General features: G+C 38.3%; 1 protein-coding gene across 2 annotated transcripts; it reads right to left on the bottom strand.

The window, feature by feature from the left end:
* Window positions 1–3,390: 3,390 nt before the first annotated feature.
* Window positions 3,391–15,479, bottom strand: LOC140875966 (3-epi-6-deoxocathasterone 23-monooxygenase CYP90C1-like). 2 transcript variants are annotated; one of them, XM_073279802.1, is made up of 6 exons: window positions 15,450–15,479; window positions 14,860–14,968; window positions 14,449–14,534; window positions 13,943–14,224; window positions 3,634–3,688; window positions 3,391–3,528 (listed from the first exon to the last, which is right to left on the bottom strand). In XM_073279802.1, the coding sequence occupies exons 3-6, from the start codon at window positions 14,521–14,523 to the stop codon at window positions 3,401–3,403; spliced, it is 540 nt and encodes a 179-aa protein (XP_073135903.1). In that variant the 5' UTR covers window positions 14,524–14,534; window positions 14,860–14,968; window positions 15,450–15,479; the 3' UTR covers window positions 3,391–3,400. The 2 variants fall into 2 exon arrangements, with proteins under 2 accessions (XP_073135903.1, XP_073135902.1); XM_073279801.1 differs by lacking the exon at window positions 15,450–15,479 and adding an exon at window positions 15,067–15,140.
* Between the last annotated feature and the right edge of the window lie 2,935 nt (window positions 15,480–18,414).

The raw sequence follows: 18,414 nt of genomic DNA, 5'->3' as shown, positions 1-18,414 counted from the left end.
CCTCAGGGACAGAATCAACCGAACGCCAACGCTTCAAGGCCGGCGAATGCACCTATCTGTCAGAAGTGTGGGAAATCACACTCCGGTCAATGCATGCTTGGGACCAATACTTGTTTTCTCTGCAAGAGGCCAGGGCATTTTGCCAAAGACTGCTCGCAGTCAAAGGAGCCTGTCAAGGGAAGAGTGTTTGCTATGACTCACGATCAGGTTGACCCAGATTCTGAAATTGTCTTAGGTATGATTCGTATTGCTGATTTACCTGCATTCGTGTTGATAGATATAGGAGCTACACACTCTTTTATGTCTGTTAGTTTTATGATGAAATTGAGGGTCTTGCCGGATGAATCTATTTCGGAATTTTGTGTGTCGTTACCCTCAGGAGAAGAACTGAAAAGTAGTAGTGTGGTAAGAAATTGCAAGGTTCAGATGCAGAGTCTAGTTTTGTGTGCAGATTTTATTGTTTTGAAAATGGTGGATTTTGATGCAATTCTTGGGATGGACTGGTTGACTCGGCATGAGGCTATTATTGACTGCAAACGGAAAACTGTCTCTGTGAAAGATCAGAACGGGAAATCGTTGGTGTTCCGCACTGTTGGATCACGTTTTCAGATCAGTGTGATATGATACCCGGAGCAGCGAAAGTTTAAAAATTTTTATTTTCTTATATGGAACAATTCCATATCATGGGTATCATATCCTAACGATTAAAATCAACATGTAAAATAATAATAACAATTAATATTTTACCTCTTCAAGCTAAGGCTTGATTATGGACACCAATAGATTAATCTGCTCTTGTTGTAAATCCCAGGAACTGATGACTCGCTCGATCAATCTCCTGAATTAGTTCCACGAACAGAAAATTAAAACCCTCTGATTGATTGCACTAGAAATCAATCAGATGTTTATCGAAGAGATTTACAGATTTGATCTGTCAATTCAGAATGTAATATTCCAAAAATCACAGACTGAATTCTCTCTCAAAAGGGAGACAGGATTTTCGAATTCTCCTTAGAACTCTTCTAGGATTTTCGAAAATTTCTCTGTCAATTATGAGGTTGTGTGTGTTGCAGTATTTTCGAAAATTGCAAGACAATCAATTAGTGATTTTCGAAAACTGCACCATCTACTATATATAATTTCTGTACTGGATTAAGTTATATGTCTAATAGGACACTAACTCCTTAGGGCCCATTATCCATAACTTAAGCCCAACAAGCCAAGCCTGTTATTATAGAAATTAATATACAATTCATCTTGACTCCGATTGATAAACCGATTTCACCAATGTGCACAGAAACCATTTCTGCACCTTTTAAAGTCAAGATAATTTTTCTGAATCCGAATTCAGTGATTTCCAAAAATGTCCATCTCTATGTCATTTTAGGAAATTCCACTCCCTTTAGTTAAGAAGTCCAACTTCTCTTTCGCTAAATTTAACTCTTTAAATTTAACTATCTCAACGGGGATTAGTAATCCATTACTTGTGTGACCCTCAATGGTTCAGGGATATAGCTAACCGTGGGCTCACAACTCCTTCTGACTCGAAACAACAATTTTCGACTTACCCATCGAATCATGGTAAGAGCATCTAGCAACATCGCCCCATGATTCCCTAGGTATCACTGATAGTGCCTGCAAGAACCAGTAGGTTTTGGTTAGCGTACAGTACGGTCCCTTCATCCATATATCCCGATCGAATCAACAACCATTGGTACATCGAGAGTCGTTCTAGATTCGATAACTATGCAATGCATCTTTAAGATCAAATAGTGACATTGCATGTACTACTAGGAAACCAAGTAACCTAAATCACATCGAGTACTCTGGCCAGAGATTTGTCACACTAATATCTCCTCAGATCGCATAGGATATCTACACTCGCAAGCGTGTGGTGAATCCTTGACAACAAAGCATCGACTTCTATATGTGTCATAACTGTACCCAATTCCGACACCTGATGACCCTCATAGAGTCGGTAAATGAGTCAAAGTATAGTACTAGCATATAGAGTATCCATGATGTTTCAAGTAGTAAGGACTAATGGTGTACAACCAAAACCGCGGACTTATCCACTCAATTAATAATAACCACTTGGAAAGTCCGAATAGGGTAGTTCGATCATTCATCATATGAATATCCATTTGCATGCTTTGAACATCTCTATGTTCCATACCAATGAAACGTGGTACTTGGAATCGCAAATGCTAGCCTCAATCTCGAGCAATCCTTATCCTTATTTGCGAATGGCTCAATTGACTAGGAACTGTTTAGAATATACAGTGACTATAAGATGTGTTTCATGATAGTGATCTCTCTTTATTCACTATCTTATTTTACTTACACTTTAATATATTCAAGGTCTTTATCAAAAAAACAAAAATATATCATAATATAACAATATGAAGAAAGATAAAGAAAATGTCATTAATAAATGTAAATTATATTAAACAAAGATCGTTTATACATAGAGTCATAAATGCCCTTAGCCACAAGTTGGCTAACCGGGCACCCACTCTTTCAATCTCCTACTTGCCTTAAAACCAACTAGTCATACTACGTAGTCCCATTGCTTCGCGATGTTTGTCAAACAATGGTCCTGGTAAGGGCTTAGTAAGTGGATCAACGATATTGTCTGCAGAGGCCACTCTCTCGACAGTGATGTCTCCTCTTTACACGATCTCCCGGATGATGTGGTATTTCCTCAGTATGTGTTTGGATCTTTGATGAGACCTTGGTTCCTTTGCCTAAGCAACGACACCAGTGTTGTCACAGTACACCGGGACTGGACCAACAGCTTCAGGAATTACACCCAACTCTTGGACGAAATTCCTCATTCAAACGGCCTCTTTAGCAGCAGTTGATGCTGCAATGTACTCTGCCTCAGTGGTGGAATCCGCTGTGGTGTCCTGCTTGGAACTCTTCCAAGAGACAGCACCGCCATTGAGCATGAATACAAATCACTACAAGAAAAACGCTAAAAGACAACGGATTTTATCCGTTGTCGTAGGGGGTCTAAAACCGTTGTAACTGATGGTGTTGTCAAACTGTGCACCTACGACAACGGATAAAATCCATTGTCGTATCCCTCAAAGACAACGGATTTGTGTCTACGACAACGGATAAAATCCGTTGTCGTTGCCCTCAAAGACAACGGATTTTATCCGTTGTCTTTGAGAAGAACGACAACGGATAAATTCGTTGTCGTAGGGGCGCAGTTTTGACAACATCATCAGTTACAACGGTTTTAGACCCCCTACATCCGTTGTCGTTTTCTATATAAAAAACAAATAAAATAAAATTTTTTATATAAATTCTAATATTATAAATAATCCAAAATTTAAAATTTCATAAATAAAATTTAATATACAATTTTTTTAGTATTACAAATCACTCGAAATTAAAATTCTAATTCAATACACACTGCAAATCGAAGTATCCGACGTCTTGCCTCATTACAGCCTTCAAACCTCTTGTTCTCAATCTCGAAGCTTTGTCTCTCCGCTGTTCTTGTCCAACAATATCCCTCTGCAAAAAAGAAAAAATAAAAAAGGGAATTAATTAACCATCTAAGTTGTTTGAATCACACACCAACTCACATGTCTCGAGTCATGAAATCCCAATCACACCTACCGAGAAAACAAGCAACCCATTGCGTGCAAGCCATGCAGCAAAGAGCCAATGAATTCTGGAACAACACAAATCCAAGAAAAAGACAAAAAAATTTGTCAGCTTAGCCACATATGTATTGAAAACCTAGAAATAGTGAAACTAAATAACTTCACTGTAAAGAAGAATTTTTCCAAAGCCAAAAACTGCTCAGTTATCTTAGTGTATTCAATATTCATGAATGTATCATGCACCTTTTACTTTGACATCTTTCAGAGCTTTTCTCCATAATGCATTGATTATATTTGCGAGTCTCAAATTTTCACTGATAACCTGTAGGGAAAGAAAGAAAAATAAATAAATTTTCACCAGCTCTAGCTATAGATCAATCCCTGTTTATATATATATATATATATATAAAGCATCTTACGTTTTGAGTAAATGTTAACGACATGTAATAGTTCCAAGAATATTCCTCACGGGAACTATCCTTTCTCCTTTTGATTTCCATGTTCTCCTCCTAGCATTTTCATGAATATATATATATATATATCATCACAGATCAAGAAACAAGCCAAATAACATTAATTAATATAGGAAAATAATTCGTGGCTACGTCCAATTAACTACCTAGTTCTCTACTTACAATGCCATTTAATTTATCAAACAACGCTTTGACTGAAACATGTGGGCTACTCGCATTATTATCTATCACGTGAATCCAAGAATATGACATGAATTGAAGTTGACATTATTGGCCGGCCCTCTAAATATTTCACATCCATACAGTTAATTTACCTCCAAAGGACTCATAAATCTCTCCAATTCTTGTCAATCTTTTCAAACAAATCAGAACTCTTATATCTTGAATAATAATCCAAAAAGTGACAACTACACTGAAAGAGTGGGTGCCCGGTGAGCCAACTTATGGCTAAGGGCTTTGATGACTCTTTGTATAAACAATCTTTTGTTTAATATAATTTACACTTTTATTAATGGCAATGACTTTATCTTTCTTCATATTGTTATATTGTGATATACTATTGTTGTTTTGATAAAGACCTTGAATATACTATAGTGTATGTAAGATGTGGTAGAACATGGAGATGTCTATCATGAAACACATCTTATAGTCACTGTGTATTCTAAACTGTTCCTAGTCGATTGAGTCGTCCGATAATAAGGATAAGGATCGCTCGAGTTTGAGACTAGCATTTGCGATGCAGAGTACCACGTTTCATTGGTAAGGAACATAGAGATGTTCGAAGCATGCAAATGGATATTCATATGATGAATGATCGAACTACCCTATCCGGACTTTCCAAGTGGTTATCACTTATCGAGTGGATAAAGTCCGAGGTTTTGGTTGTACACCATTAGTCCTTACTACTTGAAACATCATTGAGACTCTATATGCTAGTACTGTGCTTTGACTCGTTTACCGACTCTATTGGGGTCATCAGGTGTCGGGATTGGGTACAGTTACAACACATATAGGAGTCGATGCTTTGTTGTCAAGGATTCACCACATACTTGCGAGTGTGGATATCCTATGCGATCTGAGAAGATATTAGTGTGACGAATCTCTGGCCAGAGTACATGATGTGTTTTAAGAAATGGTTTCTTAGTAACACATGCGATGTCACTATTTGATCTTCAAGATGTATTGCATAGTTATCGAATCTCGAACGACTCTCGATATACCAATGGTTGTTGATTCGATCGGGATATTTGGATGAAGGGACCGTACTGTACGCTAACCAAAATCTATTGGTTCTTGCAGGCACTATCAGTGATACCTAAGGAATCATGGGGTGATGTTGCTAGGCGCTCTTACCATGATTCGATGGGCAAGTCGGAAATTGTTGTTTCGAGTCACAAGGAGTTGTGAGCCCACGGCTAGCTGTATCCCTGAACCATTGAGGGTCACACAGAGTAATGGTTTTTTAATCCCCGTTGAGATAGTTAAATTTAAAGAGTTAAATTTAATGAACAAAGAAGTTGGACTTCTTAATTATGAGTAGAGGAGTAAGATTTCCTAAAATGACATAGGGATGGGCATTTTTGGAAACCACTGAATTCGGATTCAGAAAAATTTATCTTGACTTTAAAAGGTGCAGAAATGGTTTCTGTGCACATTGGTGAAATCGGTTTATCAATCGGAGTCATGATGAATTTTATATTAATTTCTGAACATGCAGGCTTTGCTTGTCGGGCTTGAACTTATGACTAATGGGCCCTAAGCTGTTAGCGGCCTACATTATAAATAAGTTATTGCAGTACAAAAATTACACACAACAGGTCACAAATTTTCGAAAACCCTATTATTTTTCTCTGAAGTGGCCGCCCCCTCCCCTCTGCTCGGGAAAAATCCAGCCTGTGAATTTTGAATTACAGTCTGGTTTAACGGATCAAATTCGTTAATTCTCTTCGTAGAAACTTCTGATAGATTTTCTAGTGCAATCTATCAGAGGGATTAATTATCCGTTCGTGGACCTGATTGAAGAACAGTTCGTCCATCAGTTCCAGGGATATACAACAAGAGCAGAGCAATCTGTTGGTGTCCATAATCTCGCTTCGAGATTGGAGGTAAAAATTTATAATTGTTATTTAATTTTTACACACACAATTTAATCGTAAAAGTTTTGATACCCATTATGGAATCGTTCCATATAAAATTTTTAAACTTCCGCTGCACCGGGTATCAATTCTGATTGATCTGATCGCCGCGTTCTCCAACAGTGGTATCAGAGACAGGTTGCTCAGATCAAGCGATTAAATTAATTGATTGTACAAAAATTTTTTTAAGCCTCGGTTTTTGAAACAAAATAAATATTTTAAAAATAAAAAAAAAAATTTCGGGCAAAACCCGGGCAGCGATGGGGGGGCAGCGATGGTCGCTGCCCAGCGCGGCGCTAGGCGCTTCCCGGCGCAGCGCCAGCCCGGAAGTGTCCCGAGCGGCCCGCGGAAAAATTAATTTTTTTTTAATTTTAAATTAAATTTTAATATGTTAAAATTCTATTTTTGGTCCGATCGAAAATTGTTTTTGATTGGTCCACGAGACGTCGGATCGAATTGTTCGAGTCCGAAAATTTTAAAATTGATTTTTGGATAAATTTGAATTTTTGAAAAATTTATATATTTTATCCGTTAAATTGAATTTTGAAATTAATTATTTTTGGTACAATTGATGATAAGATATGATCTTATGGATATATTGAGTAAAATATGATTTTATGTATAAAATTGGATTTTATAGATAAAATATGATTTTATTTGATAAAAAGATAAAATATGATTTTGTATGTAAAATAAGATTTTACATATGAAATATGATTTTATCCTTTTAAATTTAAATTGCCATTGCATGTTATCCAATAAATTAATTTTGAATTAAATGTTATTGGATAAGGATGATCGATTGCCATGACCAATTTTGTAGGTGTATGTTAGGAATTTACATTTGTTTTTATTGTTGTTGGATTTATTAATGGGCCTGGTTTATGGCCCAATATGAATTGTCATATGTAATAAAAGTGGGCTTGGTTTATGGCCCGTTCCCACCCCTTAAAAATGTATCCCCTACTTGTCATTGTTATTTATTGTAAATACATTAGATTTAGTGGGAGATGAAGATTTGAAGACGGAGGTGGGCCCAACAGACAATAAAGACAGAAGAAATGTAAATTGGAAGCACAATGTAATAGGATTGCATTGCATACTGCATATTACCTAGGATTGGACTAAGACTCGTGATTGGAAACCACGGGTCGATTAGAAATGGAATCGATCATCCTATATAATATGTGATATTATTGTTGTATGCATGTTTTAGACAAAATTGTGTGAATCCGGCAAGCATACAAAATTTTAAAAATGATGAGACAAATTTTCAAAATTAAAATCCCTCATTTTAAATATGATTTAAAATTGATATCAAGATAAATAAAGGAAATTTAAATTTGTTTAAATGTTCCTACCTTCCATCAACGATCAATGTATGAGATGCTACCCGCGGATACGGTCCGGCTCATATTATTGGGGGGGCCCGTTCGTCGGAAAGCTGTACATTGGATCGACACATGTTGTAAGTTGGGTGGAACTCCCATGGGATCGGCTCATATTATTGGGGGATCCACATGGCGACCGTCCATCACAACTTAATATTGATGGGTCATCTTGACATGTCACAATAAACGGCGTCATATTATTGGGCCCTTATTGGACATAAGGTAAAAACGTGGAGGTTGCTTTGGAAGCAATTGGGCTCTACCTTTTGAAAATTATGGTTGGCTGATATTATTCGGGACCATAGTTTGTCAATTGGACTCCATGTTCTCACTAAGGAAAACAGTTTCCCGTTTTCACTAGAGGGTAGTGAAATCGTTAAAATAGTGGGAGTGAGATTCATAAAATAAATTTTGCCTATTTTATGTCTTAGTAAATTACTTAAACAATCACTGATATTTGTCTGTTTCTTTTCAGTATTTCATAAAGATGAATTCGCGTAATCCACTTTTCTCGATCCTCGAACAAAATAAATTGACTGGCGCAAACTATACGGAATGGTTCCGTAAGTTGAAGATTGTCTTGACTTCGGAGAAGATGCTCTACGTGTTAGAAAAATCTCCTCCGAAGGAAGCACCAGCTGACATAAGTCCGGAAGAGTTAGCCAAACTTGATACATGGTGGGACCATGATATCAAGGCCAAATGCTATATGCAAGCTTCGATGTCTGATGAACTCCAGAGGCAATTTGAGGACACCGTGAATGCTGCTGACATTCACGTACAACTCAAGGAACTTTTTGGGGCTCAATCGAGGGCTGAAAGGTTCGTTACTGTAAAGGAGCTAATGACGTGTCGCATGCGTGAAGGGACTTCGGTCCGTGATCATGGGGTACGAGTGATTTGGCTCATACAGAAGTTGGTAACCCTTGATTTGGTGTTGGAGCATGAACTCAACGTGGACTTATTACTTCTATCTCTTCCTTTTTCGTTTGACGGATTTGTGGTGAATTTCAATATGAACAAGATAGAGGCCTCCCTTGAAGAGATGGTCAATATGCTTGTGACATATGAATTCACTTTAAAGAAGGATAAACCGGCTTTCTTGGTGGGCTCCTCTTCTTCTGCTAAGAAGGGGCCAAGTACAAAGGGTAAGAAACGTTCTGCCCCACCCAAGAAAATCGAACCCGAGAAGAAGTACAAGACAAAGGCTTCAAACATGGAAAAATCCAAGGATGTTTGCCATTACTGCAAGAAGCTCGGTCATTGGAAGCGTAACTGCAAGGAATATCTAGAGCAGTTGCGAACTGCGAAGGGTATGTTCTATATTAAAATAAATGTTTCACTTAATACTACTTCTTGGGTATTGGATACCGGATGTGGATCTCACATTTACAATGATTTGCAGGTGATGACAAGAAGTCGCAGGCTTAGAATGGGTGAGACCCAGCTGAGGCTCGGAAATGGTTCCAGAGTTGAAGCTAAAGCTGTGGGAGATATTTATTTAATTTTGCAGAACGGTTTTAAGTTACTTTTGAGAGATGTTTTATTTGTTCCGGATTTGATTAAAAACATTATTTCTGTTTCTATGCTTGATAGAGATGGTTATTCTTGCAATTTTGTGAATGGAATTTGCAATATTTACAAGAATGAATGTTTGATTGGAAATGGACAACTTGAAAATGATCTATATAACTTAAAACTAAAAGACGTTCCAATTAATTATGTTGAAGGAAAGTCGATAACCAAAACCCGGCAAACCTTTGGCACGCTAGGCTAGGTCATATTTCCTCAATGAGGATGAACAAGCTAGTGGGAGAGGGCATGTTTGATATGTCTGATATTAACTCTCTACCTACTTGTGAATCCTGCCTGAAAGGAAAAATGACTAAATCTCCTTTTAAGAGGAAACCTGAGCGTAGTCAAAATCTGTTGGATTTGATCCATACAGATGTTTGTGGACCATTTAGAGTTGGTACTCAATATGGCCACACCTACTTCATTACCTTTACTGATGATTATTCTAGGTATCGGTATTTATATTTAATGAAATATAAGTCTGAAGCATTTGAAAAGTTCAAAGAATTCAAGGCTGAAGTAGAAAACAAGCTAGGTAAAAGTATTAAAGCACTTCGATCGGATCGAGGTGGAGAATACTTGAGTACCGAGTTTTTGGACTATCTAAAGGAGAATGGGATTCTCTCTCAGTGGACTCCTCCTATGACACCACAGCTGAATGGTGTATCGGAGCGTCGTAATCGAACTTTGTTGGACATGGTTCGATCCATGATGAGCTTCACTGAGCTTCCACCTTCATTTTGGGGCTATGCGCTTGAAACGGCGGTATTGTTGTTGAACAACGTCCACACTAAAGCAGTGGACAAAACACCATACGAGTTATGGAATGGCAAAGCTCCTAAGTATTCGTACTTGAGGATTTGGGGATGTCCTGCTTACGTGAAGCAGACAGTGGGAGATAAGTTGGATAGTCGATCCACCTTATGTTATTTTGTAGGGTATCCGAAGAATTCAATCGAATATTATTTCTATTATCCTGCTGAAACAAAGGTGTTTGTTTCAAGGAATGCCACCTTCTTGGAGAAGGAGTTTTTATTGGATAAGAAAGGCGAGATGATGGAACTCGAAGGAATTCGAGAAGAACCCGAAATACAAAATAACGATCCTACACCTCAGGAACCATTGATAGACACGGCTGTACCTAGAAGATCCGAGAGGACTTCTAGACCTCCTATTCGATATGGTCTTCTTCTTGAAGGGGATCAAGATGAACCCGATGTTGGATGTGATCCAAGAAACTTCAAGGAAGCAATTTCTGATGCGGATTCAAATTTATGGCTTGAAGCTATGCAGTCGGAAATAGATTCGATGCATACAAAACAAGTTTGGTCTTTAGTAGATCCTCCCAATGGAATTGTTCCAATAGGGTGTAAATGGATCTACAAGAGAAAGCTTGGGCCTGATGGTAAGGTATTGACCTACAAGGCGCGATTGGTGGCGAAAGGTTATACTCAAAGACAAGGAGTTGACTATGATGAAACCTTTTCACCAGTTGCAATGTTCAAGTCCATAAGAATCCTTATTGCCATAGCTGCTTGGTATGACTATGAGATATGACAAATGGATGTGAAGACTGCTTTTCTTAATGGAGACATTAAGGAAGAAATCTATATGATGCAGCCTGAGGGATACACATCCATAGGAAGCGAGCATAAGGTATGCAAGCTTCAGAGATCAATCTATGGTCTAAAACAAGCATCAAGAAGTTGGAACCAGAAATTTGATGAAACAATAAAGGATTTTGGTTTCATCAAGAACCCGGAGGAACCGTGCGTGTACAAGAAAGTAGTTAAGGATGCTGTGACATTCTTAGTACTTTATGTTGATGACAACCTACTCATTGGGAATGATGTAGGGATGTTGCAGTCAACAAAGATATGGTTATCAGGTAGATTCTCGATGAAGGATTTGGGTGAGGCATCATATATTCTAGGGATACAGATATATAGAGATAGATCTAAGAGAATGATAGGACTCACTCAATCAACCTACATCGACACCATATTGAAACGGTTTTCAATGGATGGGTCCAAGAGAGGACATCTACCCATGTGTCATGGAGTTTCTCTATCCAAGTCTATGTGTCCCAAGACGGATGAAGAGATAGAGAAAATGACACATGTACCATATGCGTCAGCCATAGTTAGTATCATGTATGGGATGATATCTACCAGACCGGATGTAGCATTTGCTCTGAGTGTCACGAGCAGATATCAAGCTAATCCCGGTCAAATGCATTGGAAAGCCGTGAAAGACATTCTTAAGTACTTACGAAGGACTAAGAATATGTTCATGGTATATGGAGGAAGAGAACTAAAATTGGAAGGCTATACCGACTCTAGCTTCCAAAGTGACGTGGATGACTCGAAGTCAACCTCTGGATTTGTGTTAATGCTCAATGGTGGTGCTGTCTCTTGGAAGAGTTCCAAGCAGGACACCACAGCGGATTCCACCACTGAGGCAGAATACATTGCAGCATCAGCTGCTGCTAAAGAGGCCGTTTGGATGAGGAATTTCGTCCAAGAGTTGGGCGTCATTCCTGAAGTTGTTGGTCCAGTCCCGGTGTACTGTGACAACACGGGTGCCGTTGCTCAGGCAAAGGAACCAAGGTCTCATCAAAGATCCAAACACGTACTGAGGAAATACCACATCATCCGGGAGATTGTGGAAAGAGGAGACATCACTGTCGAAAGAGTGGCCTCTGCAGACAATATCGCTGATCCACTTACTAAGCCCTTGCCAGGACCATTATTTGACAAACATCGCGAAGCAATGGGTCTACGTAGTATGACTAGTTGGCTTTAGGGCAAGTGGGAGATTGAAAGAGTGGGTGCCCGGTAAGCCAACTTGTTGCTAAGGGCTTTGATGACTCTTTGTATAAACAATCTTTTGTTTAATATAATTTACACTTTTATTAATGGCAATGACTTTATCTTTCTTCATATTGTTATATTGTGATATACTATTGTTGTTTTGAAAAAGACCTTGAATATACTATAATGTATGTAAGATGTGGTAGAACATGGAGATGTCTATCATGAAACACATCTTATAGTCACTGTGTATTCTAAACTGTTCCTAGTCGATTGAGCCGTCCGATAATAAGGATAAGGATCGCTCGAGTTTGAGACTAGCATTTGCGATGCAGAGTACCATGTTTCATAGGTGAGGAACATAGAGATGTTCGAAGCATGCAAATGGATATTCATATGATGAATGATCGAACTACCCTATCCAGACTTTCCAAGTGGTTATCACTTATCGAGTGGATAAAGTCCGAGGTTTTGGTTGTACACCATTAGTCCTTACTACTTGAAACATCATTGAGACTCTATATGCTAGTACTGTGCTTTGACTCGTTTACCGACTCTATTGGGGTCATCAGGTGTCGGGATTGGGTACAGTTACAACACATATAGGAGTCGATGCTTTGTTGTCAAGGATTCACCACATACTTGCGAGTGTGGATATCCTATGCGATCTGAGGAGATATTAGTGTGACGAATCTCTGGCCAGAGTACATGATGTGTTTTAAGAAATGGTTTCTTAGTAACACATGCGATGTCACTATTTGATCTTCAAGATGTATTGCATAGTTATCGAATCTCGAACGACTCTCGGTATACCAATGGTTGTTGATTCGATCGGGATATTTGGATGAAGGGACCGTACTGTACGCTAACCAAAATCTATTGGTTCTTGCAGGCACTATCAGTGATACCTAGGGAATCATGGGGCGATGTTGCTAGTCGCTCTTACCATGATTCGATGGGCAAGTCGGAAATTGTTGTTCCGAGTCACAAGGAGTTGTGAGCCCACGGCTAGCTGTATCCCTGAACCATTGAGGGTCACACAGAGTAATGGTTTTTTAATCCCCGTTGAGATAGGTAAATTTAAAGAGTTAAATTTAATGTACAAAGAAGTTGGACTTCTTAATTATGAGTAGAGGAGTAAGATTTCCTGAAATGACATAGGGATGGGCATTTTTGGAAACCACTGAATTCGGATTCAGAAAAATTTATCTTGACTTTAAAAGGTGCAGAAATGGTTTCTGTGCACATTGGTGAAATCGGTTTATCAATCGGAGTCATGATGAATTTTATATTAATTTTTGAACATGCGGGCTTTGCTTGTCGGGCTTGAACTTATGACTAATGGGCCCTAAGCTGTTAGCGGCCTACATTATAAATAAGTTATTGCAGTACAGAAATTACACACAACAGGTCACAAATTTTCGAAAACCCTAGTATTTTTCTCTGAAGTGGCCGCCCCCCTTCCCTCTGCTCGGGAAAAATCCAGCCTGTGAATTTTGAATTACAGTCTGGTTTAACGGATCAAATTCGTTAATTCTCTTCGTAGAAACTTCTGATAGATTTTCTAGTGCAATCTATCAGAGGAATTAATTATCCGTTCGTGGACCTGATTTAAGAACAGTTCGTCCATCAGTTCCAGGGATATACAACAAGAGCAGAGCAATCTGTTGGTGTCCATAATCTCGCTTCGAGATTGGAGGTAAAAATTTATAATTTTTATTTAATTTTTACACACACAATTTAATCATAAAAGTTTTGATACCCATTATGGAATCGTTCCATATAAAATTTTTAAACTTCCGCTGCATCGGGTATCAATTCTGATTGATCTGATCGTCGCGTTCTCCAACATACACTCCCGATTCAAATCACTGCAAGTAAGAAACCTTTGCAAAATTCGATGTCATGAAGAGGTAAATAAGTGTGTGTTCATACCACTAAGTGGGCTAAGGCAACAGGATTGTCAGTAAGGAATTTAACGGGTAGAGTCATGGCCGTGGGCACTGTCTCCTCTCCGGGAATCATCATCTCGATTATGTTCCCACCAATGAAGTCGAATGGTAGTCGATGCTGTTGCGTCTCTTTTGATTCTCCAAGCTCATGTATTAGAGCATCGATCACATCGACTGGAGGCTTCTCGTTTCCATCTGTTTTCTCCAGATAAATTTTTCTTTTTTCTATAATTTTATTCACCATTTCTAGCAATCTCTTCTTGGCCTATTGCAAAAAGAAAGGATTTTTAACAACGCTGAAAAATATAGAGTTCTTTGATCATTAATTCCAGACCTAATCAAAGGATGGAGGCCGTTTTATAAAATTTTGTCCAACTTGTAGATGTGTTCAAACCATAAATAGCCAACCTAAAAGTCAGATGATGTAAAAAATCAAATAACAATCAAGTGACAAATAAAGACAAAATAAAGAACAAATCAATTGTTTACGATCAAGGCGGCTTTAACGATGAATGCTTTGATTGTGAATCTTCGTTTTCTCTCAGTCTCGTCCAATTTCTCCATCCAGTTTCAACCTGAAAGAGAGATAATTTGAAACTTAAAGGTCACGAGAACAAAACTCAAGTAACTAAGAATTATATATATACAAACTCGAAAATCGATGAAAAGGTGTGATGAGGGAAAAAGTAAAGTAAAAATATAAAAATTGATACACAATAGAAGATATAGAAGAAGTGCCGCAACCCCTATACGTTTGATAACTTCGATTTTCTAAAATTAACTTCCAACACCAGTCACATTCATGATTCCATTAATTACTTGCTACTCCGTATATCATATCCTTCTCCGTGGAAATTCGATTAAGATTACTGAAATAATGCGAAACTAGAAAAAGCATACCTCCTTTCTGATTTTGATGCGCAGAAGAGCAAAGAGACAGCGTAAAACCGAAACCCTTGCTGGGAGCAGAAGCGGAGCATGCGTCTCGAAGAATGAACCAAGCACAACTCTGACACCTCAAAATACAACCATCAAATACATTAAGAACCAATATTACAAACCCAGACACCTCAAAATCAAGAATAACATTTAAGAAAGAAAGTTGACCAAAACATTGTTCTTCTACGCTCTGCTCTCTTCTTTCTTTTGCTTCTAGCTAGCTTCAAAGCACATAATTGAAAATCCATGAATTGCAAATTGAAGATAGATTCAGTTATTTTGTGTTCCTTGAGCTAGGAAAGAGATTAAATTCACCGTGTTAATTAAATATACATGATGATTTATTTGCAAAATTCAACGGATTAATATATTTAACAACGAGATCATGGTCAAATGATATATCAAGAAATAATTAAAACATTGAAACTAAATCTTACCCTTTTCTATAAATAAACCCCCACCTCCCCAAAACTGAAAAAACACAACCAAATTAATTAATTAATTAAATTAAATATGGCACTACTACTTCATCAAAGGGCACTCTCGATAACCTTCACTATATTGATTCTTGTACCCATGTTTTCCTCCGGCGATCTCACGGACTGTACAGACATGACCAAGGATGCATATGACGTTCGGGATTTCTGCCTGGGTTCAATCGTAGCAGGAGAGTGTTGCATAGCGTTCAATGCAGCTTTTCAAGGCAAACCCTCCTAAAAAACAATTGAAGAAATAGCAAGGGACATGCAATAAAAATTGAAGCTAACCATTAAACAAAGTCGAACCGCTGAAAGGTTGAACCATGTTTTTCCGCTTAGCTCAGGTGACTGTAAAATGACAGCAAGAATTATCAAAGCTCCAACGGAGATCCAGGACATCAAGTAGGAATGTTATCTGCCAAGAACAGCTCTTGAATCTCCCAAGTTTGCCACATACAATTCACCACCTAAAATTGCACCAACAAGGCAACATGAACCCACCGAAGAAATCTATGTATTCAGCGGCAATGATCGCTTAACTAAGTTAGTAAAATCTTCCTTGGTCGCATTAAAATCCTTCTTTATTGCCTCCGCTGATAATCCCCCTTGCTCTGCGGCAAATTCTACAGGACGGAGAGTAAAAATAAACAAACTTTGTTTCTAACTTATCATCTTGCACTGAAAAATTCTATCATAATAACTCGTTTTTTCGCACAACACGAACAAAAAAGAAGATAATTTCCCATCAAAACAATAAGAACCAAAAAATAATAATGAATAGAGACTCACAAAAAAGAACTCCAAAACCCAACTAACAAAATTAAAACATAGCCCCCAGAATCCCCTATTCAACAAAAACAAAATTGAGAGAAAAATAGTATACTGTGGAGATAAGGGAAGAGGTGGCGATTGACGAAGCGGGAAGCCTCAAGTCCACCGTGGCCGTCTTAAACTCCAACATAGGTGGCAGGCGGCGATGTAAAGACCTGGCTCTGATCCTCGAGGCTGGAATTGGCCTAAACCACAGCTATGGAGAAGTCACAGGAGGCGTGAGGCTTGAGGTCCATGTGCCACATCAAACTATCGGAGTTATAGGGGTTAATTTTCAAAATATTAATAATAATAATAATAATAATAATAATAATCAATTAAGAATGGGTGGCTCCGCTTTCTTTATTTGTTACCCAAAGCAGAGCTTGAATAGAATCTGCGAGCTTGTTAATGGCGTCCAACAAATTACTCATGCCTTGTCTTTTGATATCCGCCTTCGATTCCTCGATTTGCAGTCTCCCAATGCGGCGGCGCCGCTGCTTCCTTCTCTGCCGCTCCCTCCTTCACATTTCTTCCTTCTTTTTGCTGCGGGCGAGTATTTGTACTCACTCGTGTCCTCCGAATCTGGGTCATTTGATTATTATATATAAATGACAGAGGAGCCGCCGTCTGGAAATTGCTCGGGAGTGAGAGTGACCGAAAGCCCTGTATCAACCCCTAATCTGAAGTCGGAAAGAGTGCTATGGAAGCTAGGGTTTGGTAATTGATGGTGAGAGTGATGAGGAAAGAAACGAGAGATTAAAAGCGAAGAATGAAAGTGTGTTTCTCTTTAAGTTATAATACTTATTATAACATATTTTAAAAAAATTAATTTTATTAATATATAAAATAATAATACAATGGTTTTGTAGAATCCGTTGTCGTAGGCCAAAGAAAACGCGCTCAAAGACAACGAATTTTAAAATCCGTTGTCGTAGGCCATAAAAAAAATGCTAATAGACAACGAATTTTAAAATCCGTTGTCGTAGGCCATAAAAAAAGTGCTAATAGACAACGCATTTTAAAATCCGTTGTCGTAGGTCATAATCTGTTGTCGTTCTTTAACAAAATAAGGCAAACGACAACGGATTTTAATAAATCCGTTGTGAAAGCTCATGAGACAACTATTTTTTCACAAAACCGTTGTCCTTTAGATGTTGTTGTACATCAAATTTGTTGTAGTGAATCCAGAGGTTGATTTCGAGTCATCCACATCGCTTTGGAAGCTAGAGTCGGTATAGCCTTCCAATTTCAATTCTCTTCCTCCATGAACCATGAATACATTCTTTGTCCTTCTTAAGTACTTAAGAATATCCTTCACAGATTTCCAATGCATTTGACCGGGATTGGCCTGATATCTGCTCGTGACACTCAGAGCAAAGGCTACATCCGATCTGGTAGATATTATCCCATACATGATACTACCTATGGCTGACACATATGGTATGTGTGTCATTTTCTCTATCTCTTCGTCAGTCTTGGGAGACATTGACTTGGATAGAGAAAATCCATGACGCATAGGTAGATGTCCTCTCTTGGACTCATCCATAGAGAACCTCTTCAATATAGTGTCGATGTAGGTAGCTTGAGTGAGTCCTATCATTCTCTTAGATCTATCTCTATAGATCTGTATTCCTAGAATATAGGATGCCTCACCTAAGTCCTTCATCGAGAATCTACCTGATAACCATATCTTTGTTGACTGCAACATCCCTACATCATTCCCAATGAGTAGGATGTCATCAACATAAAGCATTAAGAACGTCACAGCATCCTTAACTACTTTCTTGTACACGCATGGTTCCTCCGGGTTCTTGATGAAACCAAAGTCCTTTATTGTTTCATCAAATTTCTGGTTCCAACTTCTTGATGTCTGTTTGAGACCATAAATTGATCTCTAAAGCTTGCATACCTTATACTCGCTTTCCATGGATGTGAATCCCTCAGGCTGCATCATATAAATCTCTTCCTTAATGTTTCCATTAAGAAATGCAGTCTTCACATCCATTTGTCATATCTCATAGTCATACCAAGCTGCTATGGCAATAAGGATTCTTATGGATTTGAACATTGCGACTGGTGAAAAGGTTTCATCATAGTCAACATCTTGTGTTTGAGTATAACCTTTTGCCACCAATCGTGCCTTGTAGGTCAATACCTTACCATCAGGCCCAAGTTTTCTCTTGTATATCCATTTACACCCTATTGGAACAATTCCATCGGGAGG

Source organism: Henckelia pumila, chromosome 1 (assembly GCF_033568475.1).
Source record: "Henckelia pumila isolate YLH828 chromosome 1, ASM3356847v2, whole genome shotgun sequence".
Taxonomy (NCBI): Eukaryota; Viridiplantae; Streptophyta; class Magnoliopsida; order Lamiales; family Gesneriaceae; genus Henckelia; species Henckelia pumila.
This window is presented reverse-complemented; position numbering and strand designations above follow the sequence as displayed.

What these genes read in the sequence shown, in the direction of transcription:
- LOC140875966 (XM_073279802.1), bottom strand. Translation starts at nt 14,523, where the DNA reads ATGGAGAAATTGGACGAGACTGAGAGAAAACGAAGATTCACAATCAAA. An exon ending in TCGTTAAAGCCGCCTTGATC is followed by an intron (nt 14,225 to 14,448) that starts GTAAACAATTGA and finishes TTTTTGCAATAG; the next exon opens with GCCAAGAAGAGATTGCTAGA. An exon ending in TTGCCTTAGCCCACTTAGTG is followed by an intron (nt 3,689 to 13,942) that starts GTATGAACACAC and finishes GTGTTGTTCCAG; the next exon opens with AATTCATTGGCTCTTTGCTG.